General features: G+C 37.0%; 1 protein-coding gene across 1 annotated transcript in view; it reads right to left on the reverse strand.

The window, feature by feature from the left end:
* SPATA16 (spermatogenesis associated 16) overlaps positions 1-16201 on the reverse strand; it is a 219796-nt gene extending 203595 nt beyond the window's left edge. The window contains exon 1 of the mRNA XM_030330286.1: positions 15590-16201. Coding sequence (XP_030186146.1) covers positions 15590-16201 — 612 coding nt within the window. The remainder of the gene's footprint in view (positions 1-15589) is intronic.
* Positions 16202-20256: the final 4055 nt, after the last annotated feature.

A 20256-nucleotide genomic window follows, 5' to 3' on the forward strand; every position in this document is an offset into this window, starting at 1 on the left:
AACAAGTGTGCTGCTTTGCCACTTGGCTTAAACAAAACATGTCCAAAATTTCATTCATTAATTTACCCTTAAATGTACTCATGTTCCTGAGTTGGTGGCACTTTGATCCTTAGAAAATGCTTGTTTCTCACCTGCCAGCAATGGGTAAAAATTATCCTTCCTTCCTTCCTTCCTTCCTTCCTTCCTTCCTTCCTCCCTCCCTCCCTCCCTCCCTCCCTCTACTTTGGTTCTCTTCTTTGTACTTACTATTGCTCATCCAATTCTGACTTTCACTTTTCTCACCTAAATTACTGCAGGTATAGCCTCCAAATGGCCTCCAGTATTTTCCCTCTCAAATCTTCCTCTAAACCAGTGGTTTCAATTATTTTTGACCAAATTCCATGGTAAGAAGTGTATGTTACATCACACCCAGGACCCTTCCCTCCCTCCCTCCCTCCAACACATACAGCTAGAGAGCACACACAATTTATTTCTTTTTCTCTCTTCTTCCTATCTATATTTCTTTTACAGGTATAGATATACCTAGACATATAACAGAAACCAAAATTCACAACATAAAGACTTACCTTCCAATACTCTATGAACTCTAATAGTTTCCTATTATACTATATCCCATTCTGTTCCATTTCATCTGTTTCTATCAAACACATCTGGTCACAAATCATTAAATTAATTTCACAACCCAGTACTAGATTATAACCCAGAGATTAAGCACTATTTTGCTCTCTATATACATTAGACTGATATAGCAAGAACAAAAAATCCGACTCCATCATTCTCTATATTAATCCTTTTAGAAGGCCTCCTGTCATCTGATGGATAATGTCCAATATCTTGATAAGGCATGCATGGCCCCCTGGCAAGCTGTCAGCTCTTCTAGCTTCATTTCTCTCCATTCTGCCCGGCACCTTCTACCCTGGCAGCCCTCACTTCTTCTGTTTATAAGTCATGGTCCCTCTTCCCTGAAGAGGCCCTGAATCCTCTGCCTTAATCCTATATAGCCCTTGTCTAATTTGTCTCTGTTATCTATGCAATTTTGGTTTCAAGTCTCAGAACCCTCAACTGCTTCCAACTCAATTAAAAAATCTACCTACCCTGGAGTTTTCTCTTTCTGTTCCTTCATATCCTCATCTGCCTAGCTGCTTCCTCTAAAAGCAATACTTGGTTTGTGACACTAAAAGTCCTACAACAGAGGTACTGAGAAAGTGATCACCTAATAATTTGTGTTTGATTTCTTGGTATAAATTACCCCACAAAATCAATAATTTCTTATTCATAGATTGGTATCATCATCATCATCATCATCATTGACCAAAACAAGTACTCCAGAAATTGTTTATTTCTGGAAATAAAATATACTTTGGCAGTGGCATTCAGGTATGTATGAATCCAATGTTCTAGGTACAAAATAGGAAACCACACTGAGACAGTACAAAAAAACTATTTTCCTTTTTTATTACCTCCTGCCTAACTATATATCCTATTCTCTGTTAGGAACAGGATCATCTCCCAGGTGGAAACAAAGTCTTCCCTATTTTCTTGAATGTCAAATAAGGCAACAGAGGAGTTAAGCAAATAAGTAGATGTTGAAATAAAAATTTTCCCCTGTCCTTCTTTACATAATCTGAATCAAAAGAGTAGCTACAAACTTACTCTACAATACATTTCTGTGAACAATTCAAGTGGATCTCATCTACTGGGCACCTGCAGGATCTGTGTGAACATCACACTGTATTGTGTATGATGGCTGGAAAGGCATGGAGAAAAAAGAAAGAGGATTGCCGTTTTTAACTTTATTGGCTTTGGAAGCCTTGCAATAAATTTGGAAAGTTGGGTAGTGGGAAAAATGTTGGGCAACATTATCTAATATTTGGATAAGAATCATCTTGTGTGTGTGTATAAACCTCAACATGGAATCATCCAATTGAAACACAATTTAGTGTTGTATAAAATTTCCGTGATTGAGTTGGTTGGGTTTTGAGTCACACAATGTAAACAATGTTAACTATATTTAAAAACTACATTGACATTTACTATCATTTGATTCAAATCCTAACAAACACTTGTAAACTATGGAAATGATCCTGTTCCTGGAAAGATCTCCCTCAGCTTCTCATGGATTAATAAATTGCTTTTCATGAGGTACATCACTGAGGGGATAAATTTAGTATTCAGAGACGCAAACTAACTAACCACTGACTGGAGTTTAGTATCAATGTATTTCTTAGTATTAACAGGAAAATGTGCATTAAGTGAATTTGCTTTTTAAGTAAATAGGAGAAGGTTATTTAAGTGTAGATTTCTAAGGAATAATTTTCATGACAATGATATTTAAAAGTTTCTTGATGCTTTTAACAGCTTTCAAATGTTTAGATAGTACCTCTCTTAATTTCCTTAAAACACACAGACACAGACACACACACACACACACACACACACACACACGGGTTAACTCCTATGTAGGTGATTTTAAAGGGAAGAAAGTTCTCACTAGTTCTCAGCTATTATTTGCTCAATAAAATCACTTGTGAACTAAAAATACCAATGTCCCAGGCATGGTCATTATCTGAACCCCACAATTCTATCAGACGCTCTGAAGGTGGGGTTAAGCATCTATATATATATATATATATATATATATATATATATTTAATAGCTTCCCTAATAAGTTGTACTTATGTCAAGAATCTACAAGGTTCATAATATTTTTATATGGAATGTGATTTTTCTTTCATTTGTAAAGTGATATAAATGATAGTATAGTCTTCTTATTGAACATGCTCCTTCTCATCCCTCCCCCCATGGTTCTACCACTATGGAAAACTCAGTTCTCTCTGAGATAGCAAATGCCTGCCCTGTGAACCTCACTGGTCCCTTTTCTCACTCTTCCTCTCATTTTGATTCTCCCCACAAGTTATGAGTGTGGTGTGCAGGTGAGAATGGTTGCTCCTCTCCTTGCTGTGTCCATGGCTGCTGTTATGTGGTAAAGGAAAGGCGGGCTCAGCAGGAGTCACATGACTCAGGTATGCAGGGCCATCCACATCAAAAGGCTTGATAGTAGCAGGGGTTCATTGAATTGAGGAATGACCTTAGACATTTTCCCCACTTTCATATATTTTAATAATACTCAGTCTGAAATACATTGTGCTCCTTTAACCAATCATCAATCTCCCTTTGTAGCTTAAATCTTTTAATCTTTCTGATTCCCCTAGGGTGGGACTGATGATCACTGAAGTTAATTAAATTACACTGAAATATGTAGGAAGTCCTTCTAAATGTCCACTTCAAAGACACATTTCAAAAAAAAAAATCTTAAGATATAAACAATAACACACTAAATTAAAAATAAAAAAAATACATAATCTGAAAATGCAAATGAAGTCTTGTAAGGTAGGCAGCAAGTCCCTATTCTGTCTTCTTGAGGGCAGGAACTTTAACTTGCATTTGTATCCCCTGCACCTAGGACTATGATAGACTGAAACAGCTATTAAATGTTAGTGGTATTATTTTCTTATAATGGCAAATCTGCTTTTCTAGAGATATGTCTTATTTAACTAGTGTTTCACTATAGGTATATATCTAATTTTATTCTTTTATTTTTGAGGTTAAGAGCATTTATTTGTGTTTTCCTGCTATGTAAATTGTTAGCATATAAAAAATATCTTATTAGTTATGGTGTTCCTGAATAGAACAAAGATGGCAACAAACAAGTTAAAAAACTGAAATGTTTAATCCTGAATATAAAATTTCAAGTCTACTACAAAGCTGTAATCATCAAGACAGCACGGTATTGGCACAAAAACAGACACATAGACCAATGGAATAGAATAGAAACCCCAGAACTAGACCCACAAACATATGGCCAACTAATCTTTGACAAAGCAGGAAAGAACATCCAATGGAAAAAAAGACAGTCTCTTCAACAAATGGTGCTGGGAGAACTGAACAGCAACATGCAGAAGGTTGAAACTAGACCACTTTCTCACACCATTCACAAAAATAAACTCAAATGGATAAAGGACCTGAATGTGAGACAGGAAACCATCAAACCCTAGAGGAGAAAGCGGAAAAGACCTCTCTGACCTCAGCCGTAGCAATCTCTTACTCGACACATCCCCCAAAGGCAAGGGAATTAAAAGCAAAAATGAATTACTGGGACGTTATGAAGATAAAAAGCTTCTGCACAGCAAAGGAAACAACCAACAAAACTAAAAGGCAACCAATGGAATGGGAAAAGATACTTGCAATGACATATCGGACAAGGGCTAGTATCCAAAATCGTATAAAGAGCTCCACCAAACTCCACACCCGAAAAACAAATAACCCAGTGAAGAAATGGGCAGAAAACATGAATAAGACACTTCTCTAAAGAAGACATCCGGATGGCCAACAGGCACATGAAAAGATGCGCAACGTCGCTCCTCATCAGGAAATACAAATCAAAACACACTCAGATCACCTCATGCCAGTTAGAGTGGCCAAATGAACAAATCAGGAGACTATAGATGCTGGAGAGGATGTGGAGAAACGGGAACCCTCTTGCACTGTTGGTGGGAATGAAAATTGGTGCAGCCACTCTGGAAAGCAGTGTGGAGGTTCCTCAGAAAATTAAAAATAGACCTACCCTATGACCCAGCAATAGCACTGCTAGGAATTTACCAAGGGATACAGGAGTACTGATGCATAGGGGCCATTGTACCCCAATGTTTTATAGCAGCACTCTCAACAATAGCCAAATGATGGAAAGAGCCTAAATGTCCATCAACTGATGAATGGATAAAGAAATTGTGGTTTATATACACAATGGAGTACTATGTGGCAGGAGAAAGACGAAATATGGCCCTTGTGGCAACGTGGATGGAAACTGGGAGTGTGCTGCTAAGTGAAATAAGCCATACAGAGAAAGACAGCTACCATATGGTTTCACTCTTATGTGGATCCTGAGAAAACTTAACAGAAACCCATGGAGGAGGGGAAGGAAAAAAAAAAAAAAAAAGAGGTTAGAGTGGGAGAGAGCCAAAGCATAAGAGACTGTTAAAAACTGAGAACAAACTGAGGGTTGAGGGGGGTGGGAGTGGAGGGGGAGGGTGTGTTATGGGTATTGAGGAGGGCACCTTTTTGGATGAGCACTGGGTGTTATATGGAAACCAATTTGACAACAAATTTCATATATTGAAAAAATAAAAAAAATAAATAAATAAAATAAAATTTCAAGTCAATTTAGTTCCTAAGAAAAATGAAATATTTCCAGCATAACAATTTGTGCATTTAAGTGAAAGCTTATATTTTTTGCAGAATGCAGTTAAATAGTTCACCAAATCCTGTTTGATTTAGATCACTGTTCTAAAATGTGGAACAGAGTAGAAAACATACACTATTTTGGCACCTAGCTTGGATTGAATTTCAAATATTTTTAAAAGAAGACTGTAAATTTTAATGTTAAAGGGAAAAGAGTATATACATTAAAACACATGATGATAAAAACTAAAATAGAAAAAATCCTTTGGGGTACTAAAGTTTTAAGTTACATACACATACTGTTCAGGGAATGGAGGTACTTGAGAAGTACAAAGGACAACTTGTACAATGAATTTCGAGTTCATCACATTTCCACAAGCATCCTACATGACAGCGCTTTGTAGCTGGGCATTAGTTGTTATCATTCCTACTAAACAGTGTTCTAAGGAGTTAAGGATGTTACTCAAAGTCACACAGTAATTACAACCAGAAACAGCATCACAGATAATCTAAACTCCAATTCAGTGTTCTGTCCATCACAGCTCTGGACCCACATGGCCACCATGGCTATGCCAGCTAGATATACAGGAAGTGCATGCCACTAACTGCTAGAGGGACACTTGTGAATGTTGTGGGCATAAATCCTTGCTACTTAGAGGGGTCCCTAGACCAGCAGTTTGGGAGCTATTTGAATAAGGCATCTTGTGTCCCACCATATGTGGGAATGTGTAAGAATCTGCATTTTTTATAATATTCCTATACAATTTTTATACACTCTAAAGTGAAAGCAATAGTGTCAAGAATTCCAGACATGAAATCAGGGCACCTAAATTCAATCTCAGCCTTGCCAGAAACTAGCTGTGGCATTTAAGTTTTTTTTTTTTTCTCCTAACTTTTTAGAGTGTCAGTTCTTTATATGTAAAATGAAGTTGATAATATGTCTTTAAGGGTTATTGTGATGCTTATCTGAATAAAAGGGGTCTGGATCCCAGCAGGAGTTAAGAAATGCAAACTGGGTCCATATGCAAATCCACATATCTTTAAAAAGATAGCACAGCACCTCAAATTTGGTGAACTCTCCAGTTCTTGATTATATTGCACTAGAACTATGTGTGTTAGAATCGATTTAAATTAAGCTTTCTGGGATGTCCACATTTCATGCCCTAGAGATTTGCAGCAGAATTATTCTCAGCAGAGCAATTATAGGTGAGGCTGCCCTATAATGAGATATCTTGCTACTTCATTAAAATAAACCCCTTGGATGGGCTCCAAAATGGACCTGCCTCATACCAAATTCCATTACACTGGAAGTAATCGCATAAGAAGGCCCTGGTGCAGGTTCATCATCCAGGATACCTACCATTTACCATAAAGGGAATGTGTTCTAGAACACTGATTCCCAAAAGCTGGTTCTCAGACCAATGCTTTATTGACCCAAGGGGAAATAAAAAATACAATTTAGTCAACTTTTCATAAAATTAACATTTAACTTATTTTAAAATATCCTTCATTCTGAGAGTGTGCCCTTTCTATTTTCTATCTCGTTGGCGTTAAACTGTTCCCAATTTTTATAAAATAATGATGATAATAGATTGTAATTTTGTAATGTCTCGTTTCCACCACTAACTTTTTCGGTTTTGAAAAAATTTACAGGTCCTTGAAATCCAGCTCAACCTGGAATCCAAATTTTCTAGCTCACTATTATAGAAAAAACTGCGTAAAAGGAAATTCTTTCTTACGAATTAGTGAGGGGCATAGAGCATTTAAGAACCAACTATAAAGTTTTAATTGAAGGGCAAAATCTGGTAATGTGACATACCAGAGTGCAATGTTCCTCAAACTCCAGTGTGTGCAAAGATCACTGGGGATCCTGATTCTGTAGTCTGATGCAATCCAAAAGTCTGTATTTCCAACAAACTCACACTTACAGTAGCAAAGGTACAGTGGTTAATTGGGGAACCAGAGCACCCTGGTTCAGCTTCCCATTCTACCACTTCTGGCTATTGTCCCTTGAGCAGTTTTAACAGTTTAACATCTGTTAAAAAAAAAAAAGAGGTAACAGGCTGCCAAATGGGAATCAGTTGTGCTAAGCTCCATGTCCAGCAAATAGACTTAATACCTAACCTAATAAATTGCAGGTTCAGTTTTCCAGGAATATAACCTTTAACCAGTCAACATGGAATTAGCTAGTCAGCACTATTGGACAATTCCACTCGATGAACCTTTCTATTGCTAAAGGCAACCTTGCCTGAAACAATGCATTCTTTAGTTAATAATTTCTGTTTCCTGTCCCTTTTAGCATTTCAAAATCTTCCTTTAGGGGCACCTTTGTGGCTCAGTTGGTTAAGTGTCTGACTGAAACTCAAGTCATGATCTTGCAGTTTGTGAGTTACTAGCCCTGCATGGGGCTCTGTGCTAACAGCTCAGAGCCTGGAGCCTGCTTCAGAGTCTGTATCTCCGCTCTCTCTCTCTCTCTCTCCCTCTCTCCTGCTTGCTCTCTCTCTCTCTAAAATAAAATAAAATAAAATAAAACATTAATTTTTTTTAATCTTCCATTTTATACAACCCTTCAGAGTTCCTTCTATTGCTAGAGAGCATGGTGCCAGATTCATGAACGATTGAATAAAGACAATTAGATCTTTAAATTTACTCACTTGAATTTTTGTTTTAACGGATTTGGTGGCAGCAGCAAGATTAAAGACTTCCAACAGCTTCTGGGACAATGAGAAACACTGGATTGATACCCTGCAAGCATTTTTTGAGTCCAATGTCTTTCTCACTATTTCTGAGGGCCATGGGTAAGTTCTTCTTCGTTCTGAGCTCTCCAGATCTAATTGGCTTTTCAGTCTGCTTTGAGTGAAAACCCCAGCCCTTGTTTCTGTCTCCAGATTGGAAACTGCCGATGGTTTAGTCTGTAGTTTCCATTTGTTGGAATCCTTCTTCAGATTTCACGTTAGGAACTGCTGGTGGCAGCTGCAGTACGCCATTTATTTGGAATCAGTCCACAGCCCCTGTTCTTTGGGTCTGTTGGCCCAATCCTCTCCCTAGTCTCAGGTTCCATGGTGGGAATTGCTGTTAGTGCATGCAGAGTCTTCTCTTGGTCACTCTGCAGTAACATCTAAACCCTCAGCCCTTGATCCTATCTCCAGATCCACATGGGAACTGTTAGTGGCAGTTTGCAGTTCCCCATTCATGTGGAACCCCTAGTCCATAGTCCCCATTTGTTGAAGTCTGCAGGTTCGATCATTTCCCCCAGTCCCCAGTTTGTTAGTTATTGCCAGTATGTTAACGTGCACATGAGGTAAAGGCTAACTGCTAATGGAATCTCAGAAAACAAAAGCCACAAATTGGTGGGCAAGAGTAAGCACTTAAGGCTGTTAGAGCATTCATTATGTAACTCAAAGACTCCCATGTGGCTATCCAGAATCGGTTAGATTGACACTAGGGTCATCTGTCAAGCTCAAGAACATTTCGGTGCAATGAGGTACGCTATAAAACATCACACGGTTCTTAACCTAGTGGCACATCCTTTTCAGGTATTAATTTGGCTCTGACAGACCCAAAGACTAAGTAAAATAAATGAATGAATGAATGAATGAATGATAAAAATTGTATCCTTATATTCCAAAAAGTTAAGTGCACCATCTTCGTTTATGCCAGTTCTTATGTCTAAGAACTATGGTCCCATCAGCTATAAATATCTAGAAAAACTGCAGTCTTACTAAAAACAACCTAGAATTACAATGGCCATTATGGTCTTATTCGAGAAGATTGTTTAAGAAGTACTCTTAAAAGTCAGGCCTCCCAAATCAAATGAACAGAATAGGATACCTATCTTAACTGTTATGTAGAGGCTTCAAGGCTCCAAAGTAAGTCATTGAAAGTTTTGTTGCAAAAGGCTAATGAAAAATTAAAGATACAAAAGATACCTAAAATAACACTTAGGCCTCCCCCATTATACCCTCCTAAGGATCTATCATCAAAACACAGACCCAGAAATTGTATCTTGGTTTGTAATTACCCAGACGCTGGAAAAGAGGTTGTCCTCAAAGGCCCTATCTAAATTCTTGATAGCAACTCAAAAGCTCCCTTATCTACCTTCAAAGTAGGGCTCCTCCCCAAATTAATGGGACTCACTGATCTTCTGGTAAACTGCTAAGTTATTCCTTTAAACAGCTAAAGGAAACTAAAATAAATTTAATGAAAGCCTTGCCAAATCCTAGTAAATATCAGAGCTAACACTCTCCATTTTAAACCTCAGTCAGAATCTGCAGATGGGATCCTGGAAAAACTGGCAGGCAGAAGCCAGCAAAGGGTGAGAATTCTTACTAGATTCAGCTTTCCCAGCTCTCTATCTGTAGTACTGGGTAGAGAGAGGAAATAAAAATATCTTTTGCACCTTCTCTGAGGACACCTCTTAAGGCCAAGGGGTTGTTCAGTCCTGTCAGAAATATTTACTATTTGTCTTGGCTAACAGCTACAAAGTAGCTTTGTGGTAAAAAAAATTGGCCCAGTTGCAGAGCCTGATAAGAAATTTTTTTAAGGCCTCCTCCCTCAAGCTATATACCCAGTGAGATAGAAAAAAAGAGGGCTTTGAAAAAGAATTTACTAAAAAGATAATATACCTTACATTGGTGGATCAACTCTTGGTGTCATTTAGGCTGTGAGCCAATTCTTTGAGGAATTGAGAACAACTGTCCTTATCTTAACATATCTTTGCAAAAATAAAAATGCAGCTCTAGAGGCAGCTCAGGGTTCATCTATCCCTTTTTAACCAATCCTAAAATCTCCCCTATTTATCTCAATAGACTTGTAAATATTGGCCTTAGGAAACCAAAGTCCTTCTTGGAGAAACTTACATTTTTCTCTGTGCCTTTGAGATATAAACTCTTATCTAGGCCATCTCCTTAAAGTAAAACTTGAGGGAGGTACTTTTAATGAAGGAAAAAAAATAAGGGGGAGGGGAAGAGTTTCTTTCTTTTTTCAAAAGAAAAAAGCTTCTCCACAGCTTCCGTGAGTTTACTCGTCAAGGGCAAATACGAATCCTAAGTGTCTTCTCCACAAATACCAGTAGAAGTTTTAGTCATCTGAGCAGATAAACTTAATTTATTCCAAATGTTCTTTTATAACTAATGAATTTTACCTTATTGGTGCCTGTTTTATGGCTAAAATTTTTAAATGAAACTGCAACATCTCTGTTTGTGTCTGTATGTTGTATGTGTCTACATATGTGTATAGATATGTGATATTTTTCTACTCCTGGATGGTATTGCCAAAATCAATTTGTAAAAGCTCTATTTAGTTGGTTGAAGGCAAGTGCTTATAAAGATTGTGTGTTCTAAAACTCTCAGAAATACAAAATTAATCCAAATGATTTTAATTTCACATGATCTAGGATTAATCTTTAGTAAATAAAAACTAGTTTAAGGGTGCCTTTAGAGTTATCAGCATTAAATATAAAACTTTTATTCCACCTGGGTTTACTCATCAAATAAGTTCTTGTTACCTCTATTGAAATTTGTGGTCAAAAGAATACTCAGGATGACTTACTTTGTCTAATGTCCAGAAAGTTTTGGGTGGGTAATCTAAACATAATTGTTAAGAACGAGGTAAATTAGAATTACAGCGTAAGTAGGGATAAAAGTTTTTAGGGTAAACTTTTCAAATAGTTTCCCCAATCTTGTAGTAACCTGAAACCTGAAAGTTTTTGCTAATGTCAATGATGAGGTAAGTTAAATTCATTAATATCCAGATCATTTCCAAAGAAGATAAAACAGAAACATTAATTACTGAACACGGTTTATCCTCTCTTGTTTCCTTTTTTACAAAGGAACTGAAATATTTGGATCTCTCAGTAAACATATTTATTGTCACATTAAAAAAAATTGTACTCTTAGGAAGCATATGTCTCTAAGAATCATAAAATGTAAATTTGCCAATCTGAAGAATGTCAATGTAATAGTTCCACAATTATGTGAGAAGTGAGATGAGTCATTTTCAGAAATACCAAATAAAAGCGTGCTGTCTAGTAACAGGTTAACTAGATAACAGTTTATAGGTTTACAACCTATTGGGAAATATTATGAACAACAACCCCGCCCCCCCCTAACAATGGAGTCCCAACCCTTAGACACTTCACTTCCTAGTTCTTCTTCCCCTCTCCATTCCGGGAGCTTTGCAGTGTGCATGCACCAAAGAACAGACGTCTCTGTGATACCTCAAGGAATGCACTTTTTGCCTTACATGGGCATAGGCAACTTCCAGGTAAGGTCGTAACCTCTGCAGTACTCAGCCAATGAGGAATCAGGGTAGGGACTTGCATGCTAGGAGATAAATTGCCTGCTGAACTGCCCAGTGTGTGCCTGTCCATCCGACACCCACTCTTGCAAGAATGTTGATTAAAGCCTTTCACATGCTCCAAGTCTCTGCATCCCTCTTGTGATTGGGTTGGTGGGGCTTATTTCTCACAATCGTTACTTGGTTTTTACTAAAAATTAAAGTTATAAAAAAATGAAAAATTCTAATCTTATATAAACTACTAGAAATAATATGGGAAATATCCTGTATGCAAGTAAGTAAGATGTGTAAAGTAAAAGAAGGTACAAAGAATGGAGATGGATTTTGTTGAGGAAAAAAGGGGACATTTATCCTAAAGAGAGGTAGAAAAGAGAAAAAAAAATGGGAAACATCTAAATATAAAAAAGTTGTAGAAGAAAGTACAAAGAAAGCAAACTTGGGAAAATAATCTAGCGTGATCAAGCTGGATAAAATTAAATAAAGTTATTGTAAGTTTTTTTTCAAATTAAGCTTTGATATGATTAATGTACTTATCCTTAAGAAAACTAGAACTTAATACTCTTTCATCTGCCAGAAGGACAAAGTTTTCTTGGACTATTGGTCTGCCCTGACAAAGATGTGAAGTCTTCCTCCTTTACCCTCTAAGTATCTGCCTACAAAGAAAGATTTGTGTTTTATCAAAATGATTTCCTGTGCTCTTTATCATCAAGTCTTTGATTACTTAGAAAAAAACCCAAAAAAACTAATAGTTGTCCTTTTAAAAATTACCGGGAATAGGATCTAGGCATACAAATGTGATTAATATGAATGTGTTTTTATCTTCAGCTCTATACCTTTTGCCCTAGTAGTATGTCTTCTGATGTGAATATAAACACAAGAGCAAATAATGACCTGATCTTAATAAAACTTAACAAATAGAATGAGTTGGTCACAGAGCTAGCACTAATCTCACCTACATACCTGGTTCACTTTATATAGTAAAAATAAAGCAAAAAATAAATTATTCATCAATCACATTAATAAATGCTTCCTGTGGTTCTGCAATCCTAAAGATTAAAGTTGACTGCTGTTTGGAAGCTGAATTGTTGTCTTCTGAATCACTGTTTACCATTTTATCTTAATCATTCTAAAACATTACCAGAAATTTTCTATCTAGTGGGTGACCATGTTATGAAAACAAAGGAGCTAATACTTTGCAAGAGTATAAGGAAACTAACATAAATAGAATATTCCTAATGGGGTTATTAGAGGCCTTGAGAATTATCATGTCAATAAATATTCACAAATCTCCAGAACCTTTCCTCGTTTTTTATTTTTGTTTCTTTCTGTGGTTCTGTCTTTAACCACAACCAGCCCTCTGTATACTCCTACAGTTGACTTTGTATCACCCATTGGCAAGCATTCTGTATGCCTCAAAATGCCTCCCAAGATTTAGCACTAGATGGGAAAGTTGCCTTCCCATTCTCTTCTTCCTCTGTAACAGAACCCCTGAACGTTAGTGCCATACAGAATAAAAAGACCAGATTTTTTCAGCCTCCCTTGTAGGTTTGTGTGGCCACATGACTAAATTTGAATCAATGGGGGAAAAAATGGAAATGGCGTGTGCAACTCTGTGAATTGTGCTCATGGGGACCTGGTGTATAGGGACACGGTGTATCTCTCTCCTCCTTTATCTCCCTTCTGGCTGGCTAGATGCATATGATGTCACCAACAGGAGCTGCCATTTTAGACCGTGAGGTCAAAGCACATCTGGAGGAACAAAAACAGAATGTGGTACTCTAATGATCATACCATACCAGCGTTTGACTATGCACATTTATGTGAAAAAATAAAAATAAACCCTCTTGCTTTAGACACTGTTGTTTCGGGTTTTCTATCACTTAGAGACAAACCTAATCCTAGCTTATGTACACTCAAATATTTGTTGGTACATATATCTTTCAGGTGTGATCCTTATCTTTAAGTCTTGATCTCTGTCATCCATCTTGCCCTACTCAAGCCATGTTAGGACATAATGAAAAGGAAGAGATGCATTAAATAATACCTAAGAACAGTCAGTTTTGAAGAAGTTAAATTTAGGAGAAGAAAGGATTAACGAGGTTAAAAATCTTTTCTATTCCCAGAAGTTTGGTTCATTAAGAGACATTCTAGGTAAAATTTCAAAGTTAACTCCCAAGATAATTAGACAAAAGCTAGGCCAGATGTCTAAGCTAAGTTTTGGTCTCAAAATAATTACCTTTGTTAATTACCAGTAATTAGTGTCAGCATCCAACACTTTCCTAAAAACCTTTGTGGGGAGGGGGGTGGAGAGAGGTGGGGGGAGAGAGGAGGCAGACAGGGAAAGAGACAGAGAGAGAGAGAGAGACAGAGAGAGATTGTGCATAAGAGAGAGTCAGAACAAAAGCATTTTCTAGAACAATTATATCTTGGGGTCATTAAAACCTGATTCAAATTTTATAATTTTGAACATTGATTGGGTTATGGAAAAACCAGATATTTTCTTCCAGTTAGTGCAAATACCTTTTTGCTTCTATCTAGACTTAATTTTAAGTTTATATCCTTTCTTATTTTATGCTTTTTTTCATTTCCAACATGATTATTTTTCTTCATCTTCAACATTTTACCTTTAACTCTGCTTCCCCCACCCTCAAAAACAATTTTTGCTGAAAATGGCCCTAAGTGGAAGATCTCAGGGTTCTTCTTGAGCCTTTCTTCAGGATCCTTTCCTCAGCCAGAGCTCTGGTGTTGAGCTCAAAGTACAGCATAGGACTCTCAGTGATTTGTGGATAACTTAATTTGGGGGCACTTTTCCATAGTGCACAAGTTACGTAATGCATTATTCTTCCCTTCTTTGTGTAGAGACCCTTTGTGAAGACAGAAATATTTATAGATGCATCTATTTTTACACTACCTCATCATTTCATATCTCTTTGGGCCTCCTTTTTCTGTGCTTAAAGTTTCTTTTTTAAATATTAGGGGAACCATTGTCTGGTATTATCCATTAATAATTCATTGTAATGTAGTCATTTTAACCTGCAAATAACAGTGTTAAATAATACTTGACTCTTAACTCTCTATCACAAACATGTCATACTAACTTCTGCTCATGCCTCCTGTCTTATGGTAGATCCATTGCCCCTTTATCCTATCTCTTTTTAACTGGTTTACTGGTTTGTCTCCCTCACCAGACTGTTAGAGGGAAAAAAACATGTGCTAGCTCATTTTTTTTATCTCCAGTGCCACCAAGCACATATAGAATGCATTAACATTTTTTTTTGTAATTAATGAAATATGCCAATATTCTCAGGCCAATAGGACTTTTAGTGACAAACTTTGGTCCTTTTATAGGTTCAGTGAGTCATAAGATGGAACAATTTTTCCCACCACCTATTTTGTGTTTTAGTGGTGACTCCCAATTTTATTTGAGTCCATGGGCTATTTCGTTATGCCATAAACAATACTGACCAATTTACCTGCTTGCAGAGAGAAAAATAATTATTTATAAAGCTCACTAGAAAGGGAAGGAAAGTGAAATTTGATGATAAAGTAAAATGGTGCTATTTTATTTTTAATAAGTATCAGGCATAAATTATCAGCCCATGCTAAACAGTAAAGATGGTTACATTTAATCATGAAGACTACATATCAAAAGGGAAAATTCATATACTCATTAACTGCCTATTTCTAGAGAGAAAATCTATATTCTACCCACCACCACTGTATTAAAACTTTATGGCTTTTATAGGTATACTTCTAAATTACAAAACCAACTGCATTTTTATATGTTGCCATTCACTGCAGGGTTGTTAACAGAGAAAAAATCATGAGGTTTGCTTTTGGGGTGCTTTCTATATGTCAAGTGCACACAGGCATATAATTTGCAGGCATATCTTATTTGCTTTATGTAAACTGGGAATCATATAATCCTGATATCATTCAATATTTTCACTCCATGATCACTGTTCATTACAGTATGATCAGAGCTGCTCAATGTAATCACACTTTCCATTTCACAGCTTCCTGTAATCAATCTATATATTCTTTAATCCCATACCTCCAATGCTGTTCTGAACTGTCCTGCTGCCACGGCGTATTTCTTTTGTCTGTAGCAAGAGCTGGCATCCTTTAAGGCTAACTGAAGCCATTTGTCAATCTGAGGCAGAAAGGTGAAATTAGGTACATGCAGAGGGTCTACAATTTCAGCAGCTTGGCATGATGGTCGAATCCCAGTAGACACGAAGGACTCTACAAACTCATAGCTCACATCCTCTTCATCGACGTAGACCAACTTCGTCTCCACATCCATGATATTTTTTAAGGGGATGTGAGGCAGAGGCATGGTGATCAATGTGCTGTCAAATTCCGTTATCTTTGCCTCTTTCTTTCCAGCTGGCTTTTCTTCATTTTCTGCCTTTCTTTTAAAAGCCACTTTCTCTAAATCATTGCTATGTTTTTCTTTGATGCTCTTTGTCATTTTTATTCTTTCCACTGTGATTTCTACCTGTTTATCTCCATAACTTTTCTTAACTTCTTGTGATGTTTCCAGGATGCGTGGCTGGCTTGCTAAGGTAGACATTTTCTTGTTTGTGTTTATTTTTGGGACAAGCTGGTCAGGACAGTCCCTATTCACTGTATTCTCCAAATTCCTACTGCTTCCGGAATCCATTAATTCCCCTCTGCAACTCCTGGAAGGGTGAGAAGAAGGAAAATAATTAAAACAATGTTTTGAAGTTCCAATGGCTTAAAACTATAGTCAAATTCATTTGAAATAATTTTTTATTCATTATGGGTATTTACTACCTTAAAGCAAAACTGTATGTACATTATCTGCTGAGAGTTTTACTAGAGAAGAATATGTTTCAATCTCAAAACTCACCAAGAACTTGTTGAAAACACATTTAGACAATGTCTTTAAAAATAATCATCTATAGCTGAACAACACTGAATGAACATTTTTATGGGGTGCCTAAACTCACTGAATAGGAAAACCTTATACATAGGCACTGAGGACAAAAAAAAGACTAAAAAAATCCATCTCAATATTAATTTCCTCAGAAAGGCAGGTGGTCTAGAATTCATTATAAAATATACTGCTAACCTGCATAATAGACTTGGAAGTCTAAAGAAACCACAGCTGCTTCCTCTGAAAAGCTTCAGAAAATGTTGTAAGCACAATGTTTCCTCAATTTATTTCTTCTATTAGTAATGAAAATATCAGGTTTAAACAGCTTTAAAGATAACTATTATTCAGAACTGATTTGATAGCAGAACATGACCTTCAACCTCACATTAATGTGGAGCCATATATTCATCTTGAGTCTACTGTATTAATACTTTTGTAGCAATATTATCAATGCTGTACTTCTAAGATGAGACATTTTCCTAAATCATTAATGTTCAAAAAATATAATAACTAATGGTCTTTAGATTCAAAGGCATACGATCTCTGATGCTAGATTAGTTTAAAAACATAAAATGTCCTCAGACTTAATAATTATGTAGTATAATTGGATCCTATTTTTTGAGACTCTTTTACCTATCAGCTTCTGTCCTAGAAACAACTCTGTAGGGTATATAGGAATAAGAACCAACATTTTCCAAAGAAACTAAAGGATAGAGAGGTTACGCTGCTTATCCATGTCATGCTGTTGATCATTAGTGTTTTTTTTAATGTTTATTTATTTTGAGAGAAAGAGCACGAGTGGGGGAGGTACAGGGGGTGGGGGGGTGGACAGAGGATCTGAGGTGGGCTCTGTGCTGACAGCAAAGAACCCAATGTGGGGCTGGAACTCACGGACCATGAGATCATCACCTGATCCAAAGTTGGATACTCGAACAACTGAACCACCCAGGTGCCCTGGTCATTGGTTTTTTTAATCTTGGTATAACACAACCAGAATTGCTGTTTCCTCCCTAAGACTTCCACTCACTACTCTTAACCTTCTTCACTCTCTTCCTCTCTTAGAATGCTGTTCTTGAGGATAGCTAATGGCAGACTTCCATCAGAACACAAAGAGAAGAGAAAAACACAAGAAAGAAAGGCTGAGGATGACAATAAGATAGCAGTGACATAAAAGCTAACATTCTTGCTTCTTCTCATCTACCACAAGGACAGTACCTGGCTGAAGATAAAGTCTTGAGTTGCTTCTCAAAACTTAATAATTTTATTAAAGTTGTTGATTATTTTCTTTTGTTTGACAGACAGCAGTTTGCCTATAGAAAACTTTTAAAACACCCTGAAATTTGACCTGGCAATTCTTTTTTAAAATGATTTTATTGAGAAAGAGAGTGCCAGTAGGGGAGGGGCAGAGAGAGTGAGAGAGAGAAAGAGAGAGAGAGAGAGAGAGAGAAGCCGAAGAGGCTCAGAGCTGTCAGCGCAGAGCCTGATGCAGGGCTAGAACACACAAATCATGAGATCATAACCTGAGCCTGACCCGAGCCAAAGTCAGATGTGCTTAACCAACTGAGCCACCCAGGTGCCCCTGATCCAGTAAATCTTAAGGAAAGTAAAGGACAAAGCAAAACTGTATATATAGCTGTTAACCTTTCTCCCCCTACCACTATACATTTGTGTCATCAGAAAGGGTTTACATGAAACATGGACATATCAAAAACCCTACTGTAATGGCCCAGACTATCTCAAAGGATAGATCAAGTTCCAATAATTCTAGTAATAGCAATCTTGGATGTCGATTTGTAAAAGTTTAATATTAGAATATTTCCCCAAAGATTTATACTGACATATTAGAGTTGTGTGTCTAAGGGTAAAAACACCTAAAAAATAAAATAAAATTTTGCCAGTCTGTATTATGCTCAATATTTAAGAAGATCCCCATGACTGGGAATCATAGGCCGCATTAACACAGCATTACTTTGTGCAATGCTGTGTTTTCTTTTCTTCTCTTGGAATCATGGATGGCATCCAATACATTTTTTGGACCACTGATGTGGCTAGTCAGAGTGGTGAGGGGAAAACTGTGTCGGCCATCACTCTATCTTATGTTTGCTCTTGTGCCACGTATGATTTGGGTTGAGCAAAAGTTAGCTTCAGTCCTTGAATTAGGATCTTTGTGAGATGAACACTAGAAATATATATCTATACTAAAAAGTTTCATTCAGTAGCAAGGTGCAGAAATGGAAGTAGCACAATTCCAACACCCCCCATATACATTATATAGTTTGCTTGCTTGTTTGTTTATTCATTTTTGAGAGACAAAGAAACAGAGTGTGAGTGGGGGAGGGTCAGAGGGAGAGGGAGACACAGTTCTGAAGCAGGCTCCAGGCTCTGAGCTGACAGCACAGCTGACATGTCTCACAAACTGCGAGATCATGACCTGAGCTGAAGTTGGTGCTTAACCGACTGAGCCAGGCAGGCGCCCCGCATTATATAGTTTTTTTAAATGTTGTATGAAATTTTGAGTAAAATTTATAAACTACAATGTGGCTAAGTTCTGAACACAGATGGATTCTTATGAATACTATAGAAATTATACTTATGTTCCCTTCTTGGTCTAATGCTATTTGTGAAGCAAAAAAGATGTAGCTGTTGAAACTTGCTTAAAGCTCAAAATATTGAATTTTAAGAATTTATATTCATTCTTACAATAGACTGCAAAATATAACCAGGAATTGCTGGTAGGTGACCTACTCCAAAATTTTCATGGTATCTTCAGGTATCTTTTCTAAGCTCTCTATTTTCAAGAACCAATGATTAAAATGTATCATAATATCTATATTTGGTTGTAGTTAGTAACATTTTTAGCATCTACAGCAGCATTACCTATCTCTTCTGCATTTATTGCACATTTCTTGACACCCGTATACGTTACACCCGTATAACCTTATCTTTATGACCATTTCTTCTAGAAGGTAATTGTTCTCCCTCTTTCTCCCCCACCTTCCTCCCTCCCTCCCTTCCTCTATTTTTCCTTCAGATTGCCCACTCCAATATTCCCTCCCAAGCCCTTTTTCATTGCAAGATGGAAGGTTTGATTGCTCTTAAGAAACAGGCATCTGAATATTTCTGCATCAGTCCTTAAACTACTTATAGAAATCATAATTTTTGTCTTCAGTGCAGTTTTGTACAAGAAACAATAATAAAGGAAGAAAAAGTGTACATGATCCACAGAACACCCAGAAGGAATAAATATGAGGGCAGATGTTTTGTTTTTAAACATCTGGAAGGTCAACTATTATAAATTTGTACAAGAAACAATAATCCAGGCCCCCTCAAAAACCCAGAATAAATATGTGAATGTCTGAAAATGGCCTAAATGTGCAGGCTAGGCTGAAAAAGTATGGCCAAGTCCAATCAATACTTTTCAATGTTGGTTACAAATCAGGTGACTTCAGCTTCAGATTTAGAGCCTGTTCTTTACAAAAATTATTGCATGTCTCCAGAAGGGTTATGCAACTGCTCACTTATAGCTTTTTAAAAATATTATAAAACTCCATTTAAGTAATCTGGAATTCAAGGCCTTTCACCACCTAGCCCAATGTGTGTTTCCAGACTTATTTAGCACTGCTTCTATAAACTGCTCTCAAGTCAAGCTGAACTTGTTACTTCCAAAAGATACCCATTTTTAGTCTGTCTGCTAAGAATTCTCCATCTTCCTGTTCCCACCTCATTCTACCTGCCCAAACCTAGCTAGAACTTATCCATCTCTCCCTCCTCAGAATACCTACAACATTTATACCACTTATTTCCTACATTGCAGTTAT

This window comes from Lynx canadensis, chromosome C2, assembly GCF_007474595.2.
Source record: "Lynx canadensis isolate LIC74 chromosome C2, mLynCan4.pri.v2, whole genome shotgun sequence".
NCBI lineage: Eukaryota > Metazoa > Chordata > Mammalia > Carnivora > Felidae > Lynx > Lynx canadensis.